This window comes from Lytechinus variegatus, chromosome 3 (assembly GCF_018143015.1).
Source record: "Lytechinus variegatus isolate NC3 chromosome 3, Lvar_3.0, whole genome shotgun sequence".
Lineage (NCBI taxonomy): Eukaryota > Metazoa > Echinodermata > Echinoidea > Temnopleuroida > Toxopneustidae > Lytechinus > Lytechinus variegatus.
Genome location: NC_054742.1, coordinates 56,507,615 through 56,529,393, shown reverse-complemented (window position 1 = coordinate 56,529,393; position 21,779 = coordinate 56,507,615). Strand labels below are relative to the sequence as shown.

The window sequence follows — 21,779 nt, the reverse complement described above, 5'->3', positions numbered from 1 at the left end:
TCAAAAAAAGCACCGATATTTCACTAAAATGATAAACAGCTTCTAAAATCTTGAACAATATAAACAGATATTTTATCTTTATGCAGAATAAATTACTTTGGGTTCATAATACATATCAATATAAAACAGTTCTAATTTTGGCTGCCTCGACTTTCTACTACATCATACGCAAGATATTTTATTTTCTTAATGTATACATAATATCCCATACTCCCACATTTTCCTATTTATACAAGTTACATGTATTTACCATTAATTTAGTGTATATTTACATGTACATCATGAACTATATATTTTTATGTGTATGTATATATGTACAAGAGTTGATCATTCATGTCTGAAAATTCTTGAATACAACAAGCATATGACAAACTCACACATGACGGTAAAAGCTGAAAACATTCAATATTTTTTCCAAGAAAACTTTACATGTATACGAGATGCTATTTCTCCGTGGTAAATTTTGATTTCTATTTCATCAAGGTTTCTGTGGCTGTATTTGCCTGAATAAGTACGAAAATAGACAATATTAGTAATGTCAAATGAAGGATCTGTAATAGTACTGTTATTAAGTACTAAATCTTGAATGGCAAGTCCATCCCAGGAATAAGTGGGGTGGAATACATGGAGAAAAATCAAACAAGCATAATACTTAAAATGTCATCAAACTCTCATGTAAAACTAGGAAGTTATGATATTTTAAAGCTTCACTCATTTTCATAAAAACAGTTACTGTTACATGCACAACATGGGTGATATGTAAATGAGAAACTCAATGTCAAAAACCATTTCTTTTGTATTATATGAAATATAGAATATTTTAAATTTTATTTGTATATTAAACATGAGGAAAAATGAAATTGAGTCACATTAGGTTACAACAATGCCAACCCCACATATTCAAGGAGAATCAAACATTTCACATTAAATTATAAGGAAAAATTAGGATACTTCACATTTCATGTAATGAAATACAAAAGATATAGTGAGTGACGTCATCGATATTCTCACATGCATACCCAACATGATGTGCATCTTAAAATTCAGCAAAATGTCAATTCCTTCTTACATATACTTTACATCCAATTTCAATTAAATTTTCAATGTTATTCTTGTTTTATTTTTCTCTGTCTTTTCAAACCATTCCATTTGAATGGAGTGGAGTATACAGAGGATGGAACCTATGGAGTATACAGAGGATGGAACCTATTTTCTATGAATAAGCTTTTTAATTTTCAAGACTTCCTCAGATTATTTATGGATTCTAACTGCATTCTACAATCCCTAATCACAAAAGTTTCTATTCTGCTTATCCAACATTTATCTTGCAAGATATTCAAGAGAGAGAACAACCCAACCTTTCTTCAAGTGTTTACATGGAATACATTGAGACAACATCTCTAAGCATTTTGCAAATACCTTGCCAAAGCCAAATATGTTGGGACTGCAGAAATCTGTTCAACTATTCACATATGTTTTAAATAATCAGGTTTGAAAAACTGCTTTGACTTGAGCAAATATTTCACTTTTGGAAGGTTGTTATGCAAATTTACCTGTAATTAAAAAAAAGTGATAGAAATACACATTTAGTTACATTACAATTCGTTTGTTGGTTTTTCGTATTTCATTTTATATCTGGGCCTAACTTCACAAATGCAAAGAATTTTTATGACAAATTTGTTCTTGGCCAATCATACGACACCATTTCAGTAGCTTATAACAAAAGTTTCTCACTTGCCACTGATAAAAAAGATTACCGTAATGAAACAGATCTCTGGTACCGAGTACCCTACTTTTATAAAAAGATTTCATACTGTGAGGAACAGGAAATAAAACAAATGAGAGCAAAAAGGATATTTTTTTTACGTCTATTGAAGATATAATATGAACTGATGGAGTCAAGAATACCATTGAAGAGTTTCAAAGCTTGCTGTATGATTTCAGCACTAAGTATCTTTTGAATGTTCTTTGAAACACATAAGGTTAATACATCAAGAAAGCTTAGGGGTTCTTTTATTCCATATTATGCCATCTCTATATTGTTCTGAACTTCAATAAAAAAAAATAGGAGCATTCAAACATTGCTAAACAGAGCCATGTCTTACAAAGATTTGTGATAGATACAAATTAATATTGATGAATAGTTGATTTCAATTGCATTTCAACTAAGTGAATAAGTGTTGGGTACTGCAAAATTAGCGTCAACTGCTTCTTTCAATTTTATTACAATTCGCTCTAGCATTCTGATAATTCATGTGATTTTACTCTGACGAGTGCATGTCAAAAAGCTTCAGTATATCTGTTTTCAATTCTTTTTACATACAGATTCTGTTGTTTTCAATCAATCGCAATATGTAATTTAAATCTATCGCAACTCTTGTAAGACAGCGTCCAGGGTAAAGAACACTTGCATTTTGAAACTGATCATCAGTAAAATGGCATTAAAAATATTTTTTAAGGCTTAAATGAATACTTATTAACACAAAAATTACAGAATACATAATCAGCATTCAATACAAATTACAAACCATTGACAAAATAAGATCACATAACTCTTGATTCAAATTGCACTAATGAAATGAAGGTAATTTTGAGTTTTTAGTAATTTGAAAACTAAAAGTACATGTACATGATCATGTGCGTAGACAAAACAGATCATTCTAATTGTATCCCATGAAGTACGTAAATATGCTTAAAGAGGTTTTATAATCACTGAGCTTTCGATATATTTTTGTTTTCCTTTAAATAAACCTCATCACAAAAGTACTTTTATGAGTCTATCGTTGATACTCGATTGATACATGGTTATAAATTGGATCCTCTCATCAGAAAACAAGGCTCTTAAAGTCTTATAACTTTTCAATTCAAAATTGCACTAAAACCATTTTCTAATCAAAGTCAAATCATCGAAACAGAAATTCATAACATTCATTACATGAAGATTTGTTACTTAAATCAGTCTTTTGAGAAATTTCATATGCTGAACAATGATTTGAAAAATAAATCATGATTTTGTTCCAATATGAAACTGAATGGAGTTTAAAAAGCAGTTTGATCATTAAGGTGTCATTATCCTTTCTCTTCACATATATTTGAAAAGAATTGGTGAATACAATATACATTCATGGCCATCAATAAAACCTGGAAACACAGTGGAAAACACAGGCTGGAAATTGGTCTTTGTTCAACAGAAACCTTAAGAGACAGCGCAATTGCCCTTTTTCTTGGATCTAGACTTCTTCTTTTTGCCATCTCTGGGATAATGTACAGTGGGGAGGGTGTTGATTTGCACCCTAGCAGGACCCCTCTCGACGTATCGGATCTTGGGCCCTGCGCTGATAAATGAACTGCGAGAACTGATGAAGTAGTCATCCTCATCATCTGAGGAAGAAGAAGAATAGTAGTAATCATCTTCATAGCGGTTGTATTTATCATATCGCATATGGGATGAGACAGTTCTTGTCATCCTTTGCGAGCCGTACTGACCATCCCGACCGCGCTCGGAGTGATAGGTATCGGCATGACGATCAAACTGAGAGGCCGATCTTGTCATGTGCTCGTTTGGTCTCCTCCTGGGACTGTAGCGATCACCACCTTCGGACTTGATGGAAGCTCTCCTCTGCATGTCCTTGCGGTGCGACACAGGTTCCAGCTCTTCGTAATTGTCACAGAGCTTGTTGTGGTGGCTCTCGCTGCGAAGCCGATTGTTCTTGTGTGGCTCTTCATACCGATGTTCAGAGAAGCCTTTCCTCTCGTTCCTCCCATAGGAATTAAAGTGAGGATTCTGCTGCTGGTGCTGTCCATTCCGCTGCTGGTCGTACCTTAGACCATCCTGTCTCGTGACATCTTGTCTCATCCCATTCTGCTGATGTTGTTGCTGCTGCTGTGCACTGTATGCCGTCTGATATCGCTTATGCTGAGGAGTGCTCACAGTCGATGCCTGCATAGACCGCGCACCTCCAATCGTGTTGGTTGCTGTCCTGAAGTCCACCGCTCCTCCTTGATTCCTAGCATCCACCTGCGTGTGCGAAGGAGGCCTGGGAGGAGGCTGCGGTCTTCCCTGCTGATCATGTCTCTGGCCTTTGTGCATGGATAGGTTTTGCGAGGAGGAACTGTTTGCTTTCCTCCGTCTTTCCTGCATTGCACTCCTAGGTCTACTGTAGTCCGTTGAGGGACCATTCCGTAGATCAGGTAACGACCTTCTTGACATGTCTCTACTCCTCTTGAGAGATGTTTCCCTTCCTGTCTCCGAAGCAACAACACTCAAATTGTCCAGGTTTAAATCGTCAAGATTAATCGGTCTCCGACTCCTACTCTCATTATCAGTCCTACTGTCCTTGGCAATGTGCAGGGTTTCTTTGCCATCCTTCCCTGCCAGTTCTCCCCGACTGCACGCACTGCTGCAGTAGATGAGTCCATGCTTTGGCAAGAAAGGTCGCCCAAGTAATGACCGGTGGCATGTACAACATGAGAAGCACTTCTCCGTGGCATGCCAGTGCTGGCCTTCATGCGACATTTGACCTTGATCAACTCCTATGGCTTCTCCGCAAGCATCGCAATACTCTGCAAACAGACTTTCAAAGCACTGACAGCAGTACGGGTGTCCTTCTCTCATGATATAGCGCTGACCTCCTAGCTGTGTGTCGCATTCAAAGCAACAGAAATGTTTCATGTGCCAGCTACGACCCTCAGCCTCAGTGCACTCATCTGCAAATATTATCTGAGCAGAAGAAAAAAAAACAGTAGAGAGGAGCGTGATTAGAATTTTCCAATTAAAGTAATAATCAACTATATAATCAAAAGTATTTTATAATTTCTATTGAAAATTCAGTTTTACAACATTCTCTAAAACGTTAAAGATTAGGACACTATGATCAGCTATACTTGAGGGTTCTCATATGTAATTAATTCCTATCCACAAAAAATATGAATAGCACTGATTACAAACATACTCTACTCAGGGGAATTTTTATCATTAGGTTTGATTCAATTGATAAAAGCTTTAATTTTTATGTTACATCCAAGATTGCAGTTAATGCACGTCTTTTGGTCCTCCTCTGCCAGCTAGTCAACTTCAGTCAAATTGAATGATAAATTTTCTCCTACACTGTATGACTGTAGAAGATCTTAAATGTGTTTGATCAATCCTGAAATCAATCTAAATATCAATTGTATTTAATGAAATACCACAAGCATGATGGAGTCCTTTCTAAAGAGCACTGAAATGCCTCGAAAGTGTCCTTATTAACGATATAGAGGAAATAGTCGAGGAAAATCATAAATTTTCCTTGACAATTTACTTTGGGATGAAACAGTTCAAATCACCCCCCTCAGGTAACCAATCTTCATACCATTCCCATTTAATTCCTCAAGACATGCATCACTGTTACTGACCTCATCGCAGGCAGCACACCTAGGTTTGAGAGACTCCGCATGATGCCTTCCACAGTAAACCTTGCCTTCTCTGTAGAAGTAGATTAGATCCACCAGGAGCTCTTGACACACACAGCATGCAAAGCAACCAGGATGCCACGATGCGTTGTGACCGGCTCGAGAGGCAAAGACCGCGATGTCTCCAGCGCTGATACCACCACCGCACTGTGGGTAGAATCAGAGAGAAAGAACAACATACTGGGTTAATAACTAGAATTATGGCAACAGTCTAACACAAGGTAGGACATTGTAAATGTGTTCAACAACTTTTCAACTCAGATTTAGGGTCCCCTTGTCATATATTTGATCATTTGAAATATATCAATTGAGAGGCAAACAATGCAATGAAAAAAAAAAACAAATAGATGACATTCCAGATGTTTTTAACATTTTCTATACTTGGAGGAAAGTTGAGGTCTCCTTTACGCATATTTGAAGGTTCTTATTGAATTAATCTCCAGACATGATGATTTGAGCATGAAAGCAGAGGAGATACATTGAAATGAACAGTGAATGATGACGTTCAAAGTATGAATAAACTGTTGTAAATAGTGAGTCTAGAAGTATATACCATTTGAGATGGTAATTAATAAATACAGAGAATTCAGAATATATTAGACCAACCTGCTCAGAATTTTGTATAATGGTTTAGAAAGGAGGGCAAGGGGTCCATTTCATAAAACTTGTTACAATAACAGTTATAAGCTACTGAAATCCTTCAATCTGATTGGCTGATAGTAATTTTATTATAGAAATCTTGCATTTATTATTATAACAAGTCTTATGAAACCATACCCAGATTTGAGTGATTGGGGACTTGAGGTGAGACTATATAAGGCTACGAGTTCATATTGGATTTACTTGTTATCATACTATTTCATAATCAATAACGCAACATCTTTAAAAATCACCTTTGGAGTATGAAAATTTTACCAAAAATATTTCTAATGGGATATAACTGATAGAACAATATTTCTTTCAGTCATTGTTTACAGGTGATTGAACTATAGTAACACATCCTCCCTCCCCCTCCCCGGTTAAGAAGGTCACCTTGTCAGTCAGACCCACATATCATAAGAAGAGAAGTATGAAAGCATTAAAGTCCTTCTCATCATCAACAGCTGATACCATCACAGAGGATTAATGAGAATGTTTTAACGTGCTTTCAGACTGACTCAAAATCCGAGAATGCCAGGTATTCTCTAATCGGAAAAATCTACCCTGATCAGAAAATACCAAATTCTTTTACCAGTGTGAAAGGAAGTTGCTTGCAATTTTTCCATAAGAAAATACCTGCTAAACAGTAGTTACTTGTCAATATTATGAGAACTTTCACAGTGATATTTTTCCATGGTTGTGGTTATTCTTGCAGCATAAAAGTTAATTATGAGAACTTATCAATCCCATTGAGTATGCCGAGTCAATGGTGTTTGGGTTTATAGATTTCTAACTATACTTGCACCTGCCAACAACTTTGATAACTTACCCCAAATGATTGCTTGGGTATGTATGAATGTAGAAAAAAAATATATTCTTGTGATCAAGTTGGTCTGAATGTGCCTATTGAGTCTGAAAGCCATTAACTGATACATATTAACCTCAAGTTACACCGATATTTCACTAGACAGACAAGAGAGTATTGAGGGATAGGGGGTAAGAATGCTAGATATTTCACACCTAAGGATAAGCAGTGTTTGGTGAGGGAATCCGATGCTTGTTCTCTCATCAAAATGAAAACACCATTCAGGATGCGACCAAAAGGTTAAGCAAGGACAATGACCTATTTCTTAGTAATAGGTGTGGAAGTGCCTTTTACAATCAAGTCAGGGGCCCGTTGCAGAAAGAGTTGCAATCGATCGCAACTCTAAAAATCAAGCGCAACTTGATTTTCAACCAATCAACAGCGCGCATTTGGGACTTGCGTTTGATTTTTTGACTTGCGTTTAAACGCAACTCTTTCTGCAACAGGCCCCAGGTCAAGAAAGCATTTTGTTGTTAATTATGAAATAAGTTAAAATATAAATGCCAGAAGGATCACAGGACTTTGTCAATATGCAAATGTGTTTTTACTTTTTTTTTCATTTCAGGAGGGGGGGGTCCTCTGTTAATAACTCTGAAAATATAGGGTTGGGGTGCATTATGGTTTATGGTTAGAATGATGTAAAGATAAGAATTAGGGTTGGGTTTTTAGGGGTAGGGTTCACGTTTGGATCAATATGTGGATTTTCCGTAGGAGCTATTGTCTTTAGGGGCAAATGTCATGGAACCCATACAAGTACAGTCAAACCTGTCCATCAAGGCCACCAAGAAAACAGAATACGTGGCCAAAGAAAATGTGGCCACTGAAGACAGGTTCTATGACAAATAAAAACAAGAGACAATTATACAGGTCACTAAAGACAGGTTTCCACTACGAACAGTCGGCCATTAAGACAGGGGAGACTGTAGTCATACTCTAACCTATCAACAGCTAATGGATAGACCACTAACCTGGTTACATATGCTTGCTGTCAGGGTGATGGGTATGGGTCTGGCTGCTCCTCTCCCCAGCGCCTCCCGCTTCCTCTGGCTGCTGAACATCCTCAACTCCTTCTTCTCCTCCTCTCCAAGGCCGTTGCAGTACCGGACCTCATTGTCGTGGGGCGGGAGCTGCTGCAGAAGGGACTTGATGCGGAACTTCTCCCCCGCGCTGTTCACGTACGGCACCTTGTCGTCCGGCAGGCTGCAGAAGTACCGATGGACCTGTAAAGACATTGGCAGTACAGAGGAAAGGGATCATAGAGATGTATAGGACATTCAAGAGAGATCATCAACCGCATATGCACAGGAACTGCTAAGTTTCACCCACTGCTCTAAGATCCCAACATATTTTGAAAATTACAAATTTACCATTTTCGTTACATTTGGTAAGAAAATATCTTGAGAGTGAAAGACGGTAATACCTGATCCGGTTTAAGCCCTGGTGGTATCCAAGTGTATTCCTCTAGGACACACCCACTATCATCATCAGATGCAGAGCTTCTCTGGAAATCTGTCATCATCCGGTTGACATTCTTCTCTTGGTCCACCGCCATTACGATGTGGTCCTCCCTGGGACACTTACAGTGTAGACAAATCTTCCTGTAGAAACGAGAAGAAAGAGATGAAATATGACTAACAGTTTTGAAAACTGCAATGTAAAAAAAAACAAAAAAAACATGGGTATTAAATATTAAAATCTTCTTAAAAGAATAAAATAAGGCTATCAGTTGAAGATGCGATTCAGAAGATACTTAATAACACTGCTCCTATGAAGATGCAAATCACTGTATACATCATTTGGGAAAATTATATGGAATGCTGAGGCCCAGTGGATTAGCCTCATGACTTTGAAAGAGGGCCTTGGGTTCGAATCTCAGCTGTGGCCTGATTTCCTTCGTCAAGAAATTGATCCACAAAATTGTACACACAACCCATATGAGCAAAATGGGCGCCTGGCAGGAATGTATTCCTTGAAATGCTTGTGCACTGAACTCTACAAGAAATAATTATTGTAATTAGCTTAAACAAATATGAATTCAAATGCACCATAAATGATCAAAGAACAATTGTCATTTTATCCATGATACAAGAAAAATGACAGAAAATTGGTATTGGTTCAGAAAATATTAAGTTTTTGTGAAAAAGTCAAGAGAAAGAAAAATGCAGAGAAGTGAGTCTGTCCATGAACACAATATTTATAATCAATATAAAACAAAGTAAAGACAGTACATGTAATCAAAGAAAGAAGACAGAATGTTCGAGTGACTAGACAAAAAAAATCACAAGTACATGTATTATGTACAAAAGTAAGTTCCTGTTGAGAGCACTTGGGAATTGCCAGACAATTGAAGGAGAAAAGAGATAGCTATATGATATCCTCCCGAGGCAGAGTGTGAAGATTGTATGCACAGGAATAAAAAATGGAAATGTCTTTGATTTCAAGATGTCCACGACACTTTGAAAAAGGTAAAGATCCTGAGTGTAACAGGAAGCGAAAACAAACAGCGAAAGATCACACTATGAAGTGGACACATATGAGCACCTCAGAGGCTCCACTTTTAAGGCAGAAAAACACAAAACATGAAATGAAGATGAAAGAATTCCATTATTGTATCAATTCCGACCAAACTATTCCATCATAATTCCGATCGACCGCAAAACGGGGTAAATGAAATCGTCACCACAAAGAGAAGGGGTTATGTTTCCATCATGGCATCGCGCATCAGACGCAAAATGTCAAGACGTGGAATAAGAACTCAATTTGAGGATTGTCGGGGAGAGAAAACGAGCAGTCCTATCTCATTTGGAAAGCTATTACTCTGGAAACAGGTCTAATGCCGGGCTATCAAGCAGGCAATCAAAAGGGACTTGGAGGGAGGCGAGAAGGAGGGGTGTGGGATAAAGTGGTAGGGATTTAGAGCATGGATGTGGGAGAGGGTATGGCTCAATTTATGAGGAAGAGGACGGCTAAATTGGCTACATCAGAGGCACTATGTTTGGAGCCTGCTGCGGCCATGAAGCACATAGAAAACATTGTCTACTCGTCATAAAAATGCAATTTATCCCGTCTTTTTATAGTCAACACGTCGTTCTTATACTGATATTACAGGCATACGAGAGGGTATAAACTACCTAAATGGCTACCATCAAATCCCTTGATGTCCAAAACATACCAACGGGTAAGAATGTTTTATGTAGCAAACCATGATAAGATGAAAACATAAGTTATACGTCTCACTTTAATATTCATGCACTGAAAAACTAGATTAAACCCCCCAGATCAGGCTGAGCTGAACAGAAACATGAGCTCTATTTGGAAACTCTATTCTCAGCACAATGCAAAAATACTGCAACATTAGATCTATTTGGAAACTACAGTACGTGCATACAATCCCTTATGCTGAATTTTGGGTTACTGTCTGCTAGCTGCATGCTACAACTGAGTGCTTTCATGACATTCATTTTACTTTCGGCAGCTGCATTCATGGATCAAAATCAGAGATCAACACACGTTAAATCATTTTTCAAAGTGATGTAAGATAGTGTAACAAAGCTTCCCTTACAAGCTAGCACAAACTCAATATTACTAAGGTACACAAAATACGACCCTCCAACCCCCAAACCAACACTCTTACAGCAAAGGTAACCCATCCCTACAGTACCCCTGGGGTGCGATATCAAGACAACCAGAGGAAGCGATGGGAGACAGGAAGATGCTCCTGGATGATAGCTGATCAATCGATGCTCGTCTGGCGAGCAAACAGAGAGGGAATGCTGGGAGATTCAGAGAGGATGCTGGGAGATAGATGAGTTACCAAATGGCAAAGTGCCCCTCCTCCTTTCCTCCCTACCTCAGAAGAGGTTTTGGAGGACCCCTGTTTAGTAGATTGGAAACATAATAGGATGATGTATCGATGGCCATACAGCTGGCGAAGGTGATCAAGCAATGATACGGGATGCATCTACAACACGGAAGATGACGGGTAAAGACCTGCTTCACTGCCGAGTTCCTCAAATAGAAAAAAGTAGACACTGCAACCTTGGAAGGCATGCAAATATGTACAAGTGCAAGCCTAAGGCAAGCAGTAATTACTTTGTCTTTAACCTTCTCACCTATGCAAACAAGGATACACCTTTCCTTCCTCCACCTAATTTCCAATTTCATTAGAAAGTAAGCACCAAGAGTGGTACATTTCATAGTACACTATGTATCTCATATTTTATGTAATAAGTGAAACTCTTTAATAATGGTTCATTTTAAGGTGACCCCTTCCCCTACAACCATATAAAATGACAAAATTTCAAAATAAGTATAATCCAAAGTACATGTATGTAGAAATAACGTACAGTTGATGGCTATATTATAATCATTCATGAATGTGATAGAGAATAATTTAGCCTTTATCATATTCACATCACGTTTACAGCAAAGAAATAACATCTTCATCAGGAATCAATGGCTTTCCATAACGCAATATAGTTCAGGGATGGAGAAAGAAAGACAAGATAAATGACCCTTATCCTCCCTTCCATGAAATCCATCTAAACTTCAACCCACATCAGACCGCGTCCTAAATATTTCACCAATGGAAGATCATTAAAGAGAGACATTATCTCGGCCATTCCTAACCCAACGGTTGTTTGCTATCCATTAAATTCTGACTTTGACTTTGCATCTCTTTAGTTCCGGTCCACTGATGGGCAAAATAGCCTTCATCAATCCTTGATAAATGTCAAGGAGAATACAATTCTATATGTCTTCTGATATCAAGTTTTGAGGTTTGGCGCATAAACTTCTTCACAGAATTAGGGTACTGAAATAGTATTGAGAATACTGCAGGACCAATTAGACTATACAATCTACACACTTAAATAGTTTTATTTTTTTTTATTATATTATATGCAGCTGGTTGTATTCTTTTATCAGTTTTGATTTTTGAATTTTAATGTAACTTTTATTCTTTTCAGGACCTTGATGTAAGTGTTTTTATACTGATCTTGTGTTTTTCTTGAATAAATATATTTCAATAGTTGTTCACACTGAAATGGTTTTTCAGAATTTCTTCAGGACTTTCAATTATCTGATCCTTTCCATAAATGGAGGATAATAAATTTGTTTTGTTTTTTAATCTGTAATTGGCCAGTAATTTAAATCTAATTCTGGACCTCAATCTGAATACTCATCAATGGAAACAAAGATTAGGCCTACATTTCATCAGTAATTCTTTCTCACTTTTAGTCCTTGTTTTCTTGTATCCCCCTCCCCCCCCCCCTACACACCTTTCCAAGAGGTAGGTGTAGTCTCACATTCTCATATCGTTTGAGGATTTCTATATTTTGTGTAATAATTGTGTCAAACTTGATTTACAAGAAGAAAAGATATTGTTTCTATCGAAGAAGACAAATCTAGAACAGTCAAACTTACAAATTAAAGTTCAACTAAAGTGTCAAATTGCTAGAGTTTGTACTCAAACATTCTTTTTAATGTGTGTCAAATATGCAAAATAAACTCTGGTTTGTGCATTACACTTTTCAGCTTAGTTCAAACGGAATAATTATTCTCTATGTTGGTCGTAATATACACCAACCAGTGGGTCTGCCTGCCCTAGAATAATCTTGCGTTTTCCCTGGCAAACCCAATTGTTTACCGCATGTAGAAGGTAAGCAGGAGTTCATTTTAAAAGAGAAAATGACTCACCAGTACACTGCACAGGCCTGACTTGAATAGCAAATACTTCTATGGGCTGAAAGACGTCGCATAATACACTTGGTCCCACCTCATTGACTTTCATGCTGGCTTTTATTTATTAATATTTGCGCCCTTGGCATTTCCCAAATTGGGGAGTAACAAATTGGGCCTACAATGCATAGTAGCATGTTTTATTTCTCATCACAATGTATAAGTTATTCTGCAGTTTGCGTGAGGAATACAAAAGAGGTGCTGTAGACACAATGTCATGTAAATATATAAGTGCATTCTGAGGTTGCTCAAAAGCTATATTATGAATAATATACTGCTGGGAGCTTTTATTTTCATTATCCATCAAATTATAATAAATACTTCATGTGATGCGTATTTTGGTAAAGTAACTTACATGTAGATTGTAATGAACTCTGCATGTTAAGTTAGAAGCACTGGTAATTTTGTGTACATCATTTATGAAGAGAATATTTCTGCAACACTAAAACATGTAGATACTGCCAGAATGCTGCACCCGATTCCTTCAAAGGTCTTGAGCAAAAGAATGATGCAAATTTTGGAAAAGTAACTTAGTTTGTAATGTCTTTTGTATTCTTAAGTTGAAAGCTCTGCAACTGAAAAAGAAAAGGAGGGCATTCTTTGCAAAGTATCATCTATGTAGAGAATATGCAACATTGAAAGATGTAGAAGAGATGGCCAGAATGCTGCAACCGATCCCTGGCAAGGTCCCAAGCAAAAAAGGATACACTCCAAACTTGAACCGTTCAAGCGAACAAACATCCTGACATATGGAAAGTAACTCACCTGGGAATTGGAACTGATTAAGCAATTCATTCCAATAATAGAACTAATCAGATAATTGCAGTGCTGACATTCCCTACACAAAGAGAGGGGTACTACTACTACTCCATCCATGAGTCGTATGTTGAACTTCAACTAAGCCAGTGTGTTTCTATCAGCAGTAGAAGACCAGTCTATCATCAAGGAACAGGCATGGGTATCTGGAGGACTCCCTAGGTGGGGGTTTTCACAGACCAACCCTGCATGCCTCCCCGACTGATGCATCAGATAATTCCTTCTGCAAAGTTCATGTCCGAGATGAGCTTGGGCAAACAGCAGAGATGTAGCCTCAGAAGCATACAGGTAATTTCCTTCCTGTGAGCAATCCCACAAGCAATGGAGTGCGTACCGTAACTGGTTATTCCAATGAATAAAATATCACAACGGGGGTAGCGCACTTCAAACCAAACAAACATGAACTAACAATGTACATAGAAATATACATAATGAGAAGGGGCTAGTAACAAGAAGCATATGTCTTTATTCATGAAACATATACAAACTATACCTGGAGGCTTCCAAGACATGTGTGAAGCAAGCATTTGAATTCAAATAGATCTAATGCCTTGTTAATATTGATGAAGCAACCTTATGAACATTTGAAAGTACAAAATTTATAGTTTCAAGAAAGAAATAATAACACATCGTCCTGAGATAAGTTCACATCTGATCTAGATAATTAACAATATTATAGTTATACTCGATAAAAACAACAGAAAGCATGGTCTACTCAAATTTCACTGTAATTTGAATATGCCAGTGTACTCCAACACCATGCATTATAGATAAGGATGTGAATTGCCTTGCAGAATGAAATATTTATTTTCATGAATATGCGTGGCAATCATAAATTTAGTACAGACACCAAGCTTAAAAAAGTGCATCCCACCTCTGGACCTCCGTCTCCCCCTCCCCCTCGTGACAAATGTTTACGTGTACATACAAAGCAGATTCTTCCCCTAGATCCCTTCTGGGCTCAACTTAGAATCAATTTCAATCAACTCTGGGTATTTCGAGCTCTAAAAATTCCCTTTTTTCCAAGTCTATCTGCCCTCCACTCCCTACCAGAAAGCCACCATTCACTGTATGACTCTTTTGTATTTGTGGAAGGGTGCTCAGAAAAGATCTTATCCTAGCTTGCGGGTGAAAGAGAATGGATTGACCCCAAATTACACTTCATCATCGCCGATGAAAAATTATCCTAGCTTTCACACCAAAACCCTTAAAAATCGAATCCCCCAGTCTTGCCCAAAGGCCGAGTCAAAATTCAAAACATACATCCATGTGGGTATTTGACTTTCTTAGTAAATAAACTCCAAGATAGAGTCTTTGTAAGGGGCGAAATAATATCAACCCAGCATCATACAACTTCATTTTGTCTGGGGAAAAGAAAAACATGTCTGCTGATGAAGACTAGTGAATATTGCGGTTTCAAACTTTATAATAGCACTATACAAAATGATATGCATTTTGACATTGGGTATATGAAGACGTTAGCTAGCGAGGTTGATTCTGGTTGCAGCTGATATGGTCACCACAGATTATATGGAGATGGGCGAAAATTTAGAAGTTGATTCGACACAGGTGCAAGCAATGATGATGGTGATTGGGTGGCTCAATAAATGTAGGCTATTTCACAGAAATAACTCGCATCAATCAAGATTTCACTTCAATAAAGGGAAAATCTTTATTAAATAATGTAGTTTTTTAATGAAATCCAGAATCATGAAATTATTTTTTTTCTTTTGCATACTGATGCCCTTTGTAAACAATGGCCTATCAGACATAACTAACAGAGGCACTAAAATAAGAGTGAAATTTATAAAAGGATGAAATAGCTCTACTTTCCATTATTTAGATGTACCTGAATTATACTTTTTCTACAATACACGCAGTAAAATCAATCTGCATGGGAGAAAACTGAGGGGAGCGAGGGGGGGGGCTAATTTGCTTTTTTTCACAGATTTTTACTATTTATGATATTCACCACCTCTTGACCTGCCAATGCTGTCCTAATAAAACCAACTCAGCCTCCCGCTTCTTTCCTATTATCCTTACGATTGAGTGACACTTTGTGAAAGTGACACCGAGCTACACACTTTCAACTCAAAGCTGCAATTGGTCAGTACTCTGAACTTGACAGGTCAGTTACAATGAAAGATGGATAGCTTAAAAGCGACTAGCCCAAGAACAAACATTACATCCTATGTAAGGTGCATGAAGACACATTTCAAATATGCAACCATACATGTCATCCTATAATTTCGATTAAGAAACTTTAATAAGGCCCTTTAAAATGGGTTGGCTACTTAAAGGTCGCTAAAATAAACACATCTGTAATTTTACATAGACTTTTGAATTCCCTACCATATTCTGAATATTTTTCTCTTTTTCTGTAACCTAGCTGATGCTCTAAAGATACAGTAAACCACCGGATGATGTTTTCCTTTATCTATCCTTTCTTAGCTTAAATCACCATAAATAATGAATCAATCACAAACAATGAATATATAATTAAAAAAACAAAAATCCTTTTATCATCACAAGGTGGAATAAAAGTAAACAAGAAGGGTAGACGATGAAAGTGCAAATACCAAAATGACCCCTCAAATAAGAAGAAGAGGCGAAGATTATAGAGCGAATCATAGAACCACCATCGTTGGAGAAATTGGAGACGCAGCCAAGGGCCAAAACACTTGAGTGTCATATTGGAGGGGCGCAAAGCTATCGCATCTTACCTTGGATGAGCAATTAGTGTCGCGCAGACCCCCCGCGAGAAGAAACGGATAAACTCCCCCGAATCATGCCACGATTATTACCCTTCTTTTCAGGATAAAACGGAAGAATGATTTTTCTTATTTCTCCGCGGATGTGGGGAGCCTGTAACCCGGTAGGGCTTCAGGCAGTTACAATATTGCACTGCTTGGTGTATAATCTAGATAGACAATACTCCCCCACAGACATTTCAAGATAAGGTCGTGCATAATGAGAGTTTACTGTTGTTATGATGTATTGATCTTGATAAAAATCATAAATGTTATGAAATAGAGGGGGAAAGAATTAGGAATTATTCAGCATTCTTGGTTGATTTGACAGGCAGGAAAGGCGAATAATGTGGAGATTCTGCGAGTGTGATGTTATTCGCTTCAGGGAGGAAACCATAAGAAATGACAACCTTGCTTGTAAAGTCTACAGATTCACTAGTTTATAGCATTTTTATCCTTAGTGGATCTTTAATAAGGGGCTGTCACATTGGAATGTTTTAAGGCCATCCCACACCTTACGATTGCTCTGCGACCCAATTTTGCAAACGTAATAAGGTTCGATCTTATATTGAGACATGGAACATCTTAATACTAATATCTAAATACTTATATTCAAATCTGTGACTATGCTACAACCCTTATTAGAATAAAAGCAAACTTAATATCTGGTTGTAGTGACATCATAGCTATCATATAATTGGCTACGATTTGAAACTAATTTGGCCTTTACTCCAAAATATAGTCTTGCATTCATCCAAAATTCTTGAATTAGTATTCTTACAGTTAATTCAAACTTCAAATAAAAAAAGATGCTTTTTATTTTCATTTTCAGAAAATTAGCTAATTGCCATTTGTTCCAAAATCAGATCGTGGACCAGTCCTAAGTTGTGTGTTGGCCTTTAGTCACCATATCCTGACATATTTTTCTTACTCCAATTTCTCGAATTGCCTACTGTTAGTAACACAAATAATTCTTCATAGAGAATTATGAATGAATTGGTTGCAAAGAATGGAATGCTTGATATCAAGGAATTGGATTTAAGAAGAAAATCACTGGCCACAGATAAAGTAAGTCAGAAGACACTGGCTAAAACACAGAGGTGTGACAGAACCCAATAAGAACACCAAGGATGATATGAAATGGAGAAATATTGCATTAAAGAATGCATTGCCAGGTTTTGCCCTGAAGAGCTTCTTTTTTTTGGGGGGGGGGGTGAGAAAAGCAGACTTTGACAAGCTTTTTGGTTTATCTTCTCAGAGCCACAAGATGCACACATTTCATCACTTTCATAATGTCAATACACCCCTTGGTATCCCCTAAGTGGCCGGTGGAAGCCTTTATTCCCTAAATGAGTAAAACGAAACTGACAATGATGAGGCTTTCATTGCAGAGAGCTTCTCTAGTGGATATGAGAAGGCAATAAAAGCCTCAACAAAGAACGGACAGTACATACCTATTATAATGGTCAAATTAGGTCCATGCACAAAATAATGAACGGTGCAAATTCATCCCATGATCATGTATGTTTCCCCTTTTTAACTTAAACATTCAAGTAATTGATTTTTATGGGATGAGTGTATTTGATTTCAACTTTCAATCAAAAGAAAATGTGGATTAATAAACAGATGTAAGGTTTTCGAGATGAAAGCATGTAGCAGACTCGCTAGTGATACAAAGGAAATAACCCAGTTGAAAAAGCTAGAACTAATTAATTCTAAGAAAATGTAGATTTAGAAATAAAAGGTCAAATGTTTCTTCAAGGTTTATTCCCTAGAAAAAATTACAATGAATTTCATCATACTAATGGAAAATTGCAATGATATAAAAAAACTAAGCTGTGTTACACCATTTAAAATTTCCCCTTAAAATATAGCCTCGGAAATCCCAATTCATTGCAGTGTTCATTATATGATGTTGTATTATATATGTTAGTTGGTGAAAAGTACATGCAGCCCCCCCCCCCCCATAAATAAACAAATGAATAAAATAAAGAGTGAATGAATGATTGAATGAATGAACGAATAAACAAACAAACAAATAAACCAATCAATAATGAATAAATAAATTAATTAATTGATAACATTTTTTGCCTGCTCAGATACTATACCCACATTTATTGCAAAGAGGACAACAACGCATTGATCTTTTTGTTAGAGGGCCAGGGAATATATCACATTTCAAGTCAGATAACTTAAAAGAAACAAAAATACAACTCCTATACCAGCAAGCCACATCTTGCTTGTTTGCTATCAACCTTAGCTGAAGTTAGCTCTGAGCATGGAATGAAACCTTGCACGAGGGCTTTAATCATGGCAGACTGGGTCAATCAAACTAAAGCAAGAAAGTATTGACTTTATAGGAGGAATAAAGGGGGTATCTCGTATCAACAATCCATAAGATCTGTGCCAAACATGTGCATGATCCAAATATTACAGACCAACGTAGACATTAGCTTCGGGCTAATGACTCCTTTTTCTTGCGTACTGTGAATAGCTGGCGTGTTTCCACGCATTCAAATTTTTATTTTGAGGTACCGTTTGATTTATTATAAAAACATTCATGAGTAAAGGGGGCGAACATACAGAATGCCCCACATGAATTTTCTGAATAAGTGAAAAGTCACACCGAATGAAAATACTGACAAGAATGAAATGTTAACTTAGTTTAACTACATTTGTTGAGGCCTTTGAATATGATAAGGAGACAATTTCATTGAGCATGTACTTTATAAGATTTTATGGACCAAAGAATACAAACGCCAAGTAAAACTGAGAGATAAAACAGAAAAAACAAGATTGAACAAAATACAAAAAGCCCAATTTTTCTTAATCTTCAGTAGATAAAACTTCACAAAATTTTGTAATACGCCCTAGTTGATTTGTCACATGTACAGTTTTACTAAATTTTCTAACTTTTTAGAAGCAAAATGTAGAATACCAATAGGTTGTTTGACTTAGTTCCATTAATAGATTAAAAAAGACTCTCAACAGGCAAGTGAAACGCTATATCTCGCAATATCATTTTCTTGCAAAACAGAACAAGTCACCTTGATTGAAAATTCAGACTGGTAAATTATCACAATTGTTCCAGAACTGTCCTCTTGTGTATCAGAGATGAACATCCCATATATCCAGAGACAAGACCTCTCTTTAAGTCTCCACACGATCACTGTTCTGAGACTATAATAAGAGAAAATAAGTAGTCGGTCACCACTTTGTTCTCCTCCACACGTGCGTCCAATGTCCATCCACCAATGGTCAATGAAGTCTGTACAACCAGGCGGGCATTGGGGCTTCTGCCTGCTGCCGGCCTGTCGCCATTCTGACTGATCTTACAATCGGTCAAATCGGATGTTAGCAGTCCACCCCCAAATCCTGGATATAAACAGCCCACTATGTCAACAGCATATTATAGCCATGGCTAATCTCAAAGCCAAATGTTGACCACACTACTGACTGACTGGTCTGGTGACTTGAAAGACTGGACACTTCAAAGACCTGCATCTGGTTGTACTTCAAACATGGATGTCTCCATGAAGTCCATGGTTCAAGGAATCTGTGACCAAAGACAAAGCATATACATACATCCTTGGAAATGCAATTCGATGATACTACACTACAAGATCTAAACAGTATATAATTATTATCATTATCTACTACATGTAGGTCACTTTAAACACGTATCTCTCTAGAAATCCATGACAAGTACATGATGTGCCAACTCAAAACTGCCTTATGACACATGCAACAGAGTCAGTTAAGTGTGCATCCAGAACTTGAAATTCATATGAGCATTAATTTCTTAAAAGTTCAATTTGTTTCCAAGGCAACAATGACAGCAACTAAAACAACCACAAAAAGGTATTCCTACTAAACGGTCCTTCCTTGTGGTGGATAACCATTTCTTTCCGTGCAAGATGCCACTGATACAAGAAGAAACCTGAAGAACAGCATGATAAATAATCAAATGAACTTTATGCAAAGAATGAATTAGTACTTTTACCCAATTGTAGAGTGTTACCTGGCAGTGATACTGCGTAAAATACTATCCAGCTAGTGCAAATGGTATGATCTGTTAATATGCAGCAAAATGCATGTGAACCTTGTTGATACAGATGGGGTCAATAGCAAAGTACTTGAGGTAAACAGCAGCTTTCGGTAGAAAGCTGTCGAAACATACCTGATTTGACATGTTATTACAGCCAAGCCTTGGTACAGGTTAAGCATCCCTAATCATGATGGCATAGAAATTACGACTAGTACGTCAGAACACAGCTTTGAAAAATCGATTACTGAAGTAAACTTAGAAATATTCAGTAACAGATCAATGCACTTCTTTTGACCAAATACATGAAATGTAACGACTTGAAAAAACTGCTTTGGTTTATACATGTATATCATCATGTCACCTGTCCATTTACTGCTGTTTATTTTGTCAGTGCTGGTGACGTCTAATCACTCACATTGACTTTGTACACAGTGAGTGCACACGTGGACACTCATAAGAGAGGTGACAAATTTCACAAAATGGCAATAAATACATATCTTATGCCAATATTCATTACTTTCTACATGTATGTGACAGAATTTGGCCCATGTACTAAAAACATTACAAAATTTATTATAAAACAAAATAACAGATACATGTATAATCATCAATCTATGGTAGTCAATATGGGTGCTTTGAAATTTAACATTTTGCTGGTATATATATTGAAAAAAAAATAAATCACCTGATCTTTGTTCCTCTATATCATATATATAATCCAAGCTCTCGCTCACAAAATGAAGATTCCCAATGGAAGTAGATCCTCAATATCCTTCTGGTCAGGCAATAATGTTCACTGCTCGAAACAGTGCAATATCAGCCCTCGTCCAGTTGCCGAACAGGCTTTTGATGAGAACCACTATGAGGAACCAGTACGACAATACACCAGACGGTGGACTGTACCATTTCCAGAAGAAGAAGAAGGAATGCAAGTGAAGATAGCTGGACAAATGCAAAGTTCAGTGCACCAGTCATCACCATGCGAGCACTTCTTCCTCTTCATCAACTGTTGATCAATGACAATGTACCCTGACCACAATGTCCATGACAAATGAGCTAGAACAAAGGCGTGAAATCTCAGCTGACTGAATCCCGTTGTCTCTGCTCAATCAAGAACATGGATGACTTCATACATCCATTGTCAGAGGTTTCAAGACCTCCAAAGAACACACCTTTTGTGCAGTGTCCCATTAAGTCTGTTACCAATTTTAACTTCTAACAACAGCTAGCAGGGTGGAAGTATTACACACCCCTCTGCTCATCTTTTGTCCTTTTCTTTGGACCTCCTTGACCAGCTATTGTTCTTAGGGCCAAGGAAGTTCAACCTGACTGAGTCAGTGGGTATTTAAGCCAGGCAGACTTCAAAGGCCTTCTGTATTCTTTCTCTGGTTACAGGATGATTACTGGCCAGGTGGGAATACAAGAGGAGACATGATAGCACAGATCAGTAACTCAAAAGGGTACATCCCAA

The 21,779-nt window shown here is 37.3% G+C and overlaps 1 protein-coding gene across 1 annotated transcript; it reads right to left on the bottom strand.

Annotated features, from left to right (window-relative positions):
* Positions 1–149: 149 nt before the first annotated feature.
* LOC121411445 (prickle planar cell polarity protein 3-like) lies at positions 150–21,406 on the bottom strand. The gene is made up of 5 exons (XM_041604185.1): positions 20,994–21,406; positions 8,376–8,553; positions 7,924–8,175; positions 5,395–5,598; positions 150–4,720 (listed from the first exon to the last, which is right to left on the bottom strand). The coding sequence occupies exons 2-5, from the start codon at positions 8,505–8,507 to the stop codon at positions 3,197–3,199; spliced, it is 2,112 nt and encodes a 703-aa protein (XP_041460119.1). The 5' UTR covers positions 8,508–8,553; positions 20,994–21,406; the 3' UTR covers positions 150–3,196.
* Between the last annotated feature and the right edge of the window lie 373 nt (positions 21,407–21,779).

What these genes read in the sequence shown, in the direction of transcription:
- LOC121411445 (XM_041604185.1), bottom strand. Translation starts at nt 8,507, where the DNA reads ATGGCGGTGGACCAAGAGAAGAATGTCAACCGGATGATGACAGATTTC. An exon ending in CAGGGCTTAAACCGGATCAG is followed by an intron (nt 8,176 to 8,375) that starts GTATTACCGTCT and finishes ATGTCTTTACAG; the next exon opens with GTCCATCGGTACTTCTGCAG. An exon ending in CAGCAAGCATATGTAACCAG is followed by an intron (nt 5,599 to 7,923) that starts GTTAGTGGTCTA and finishes TTCTACCCACAG; the next exon opens with TGCGGTGGTGGTATCAGCGC.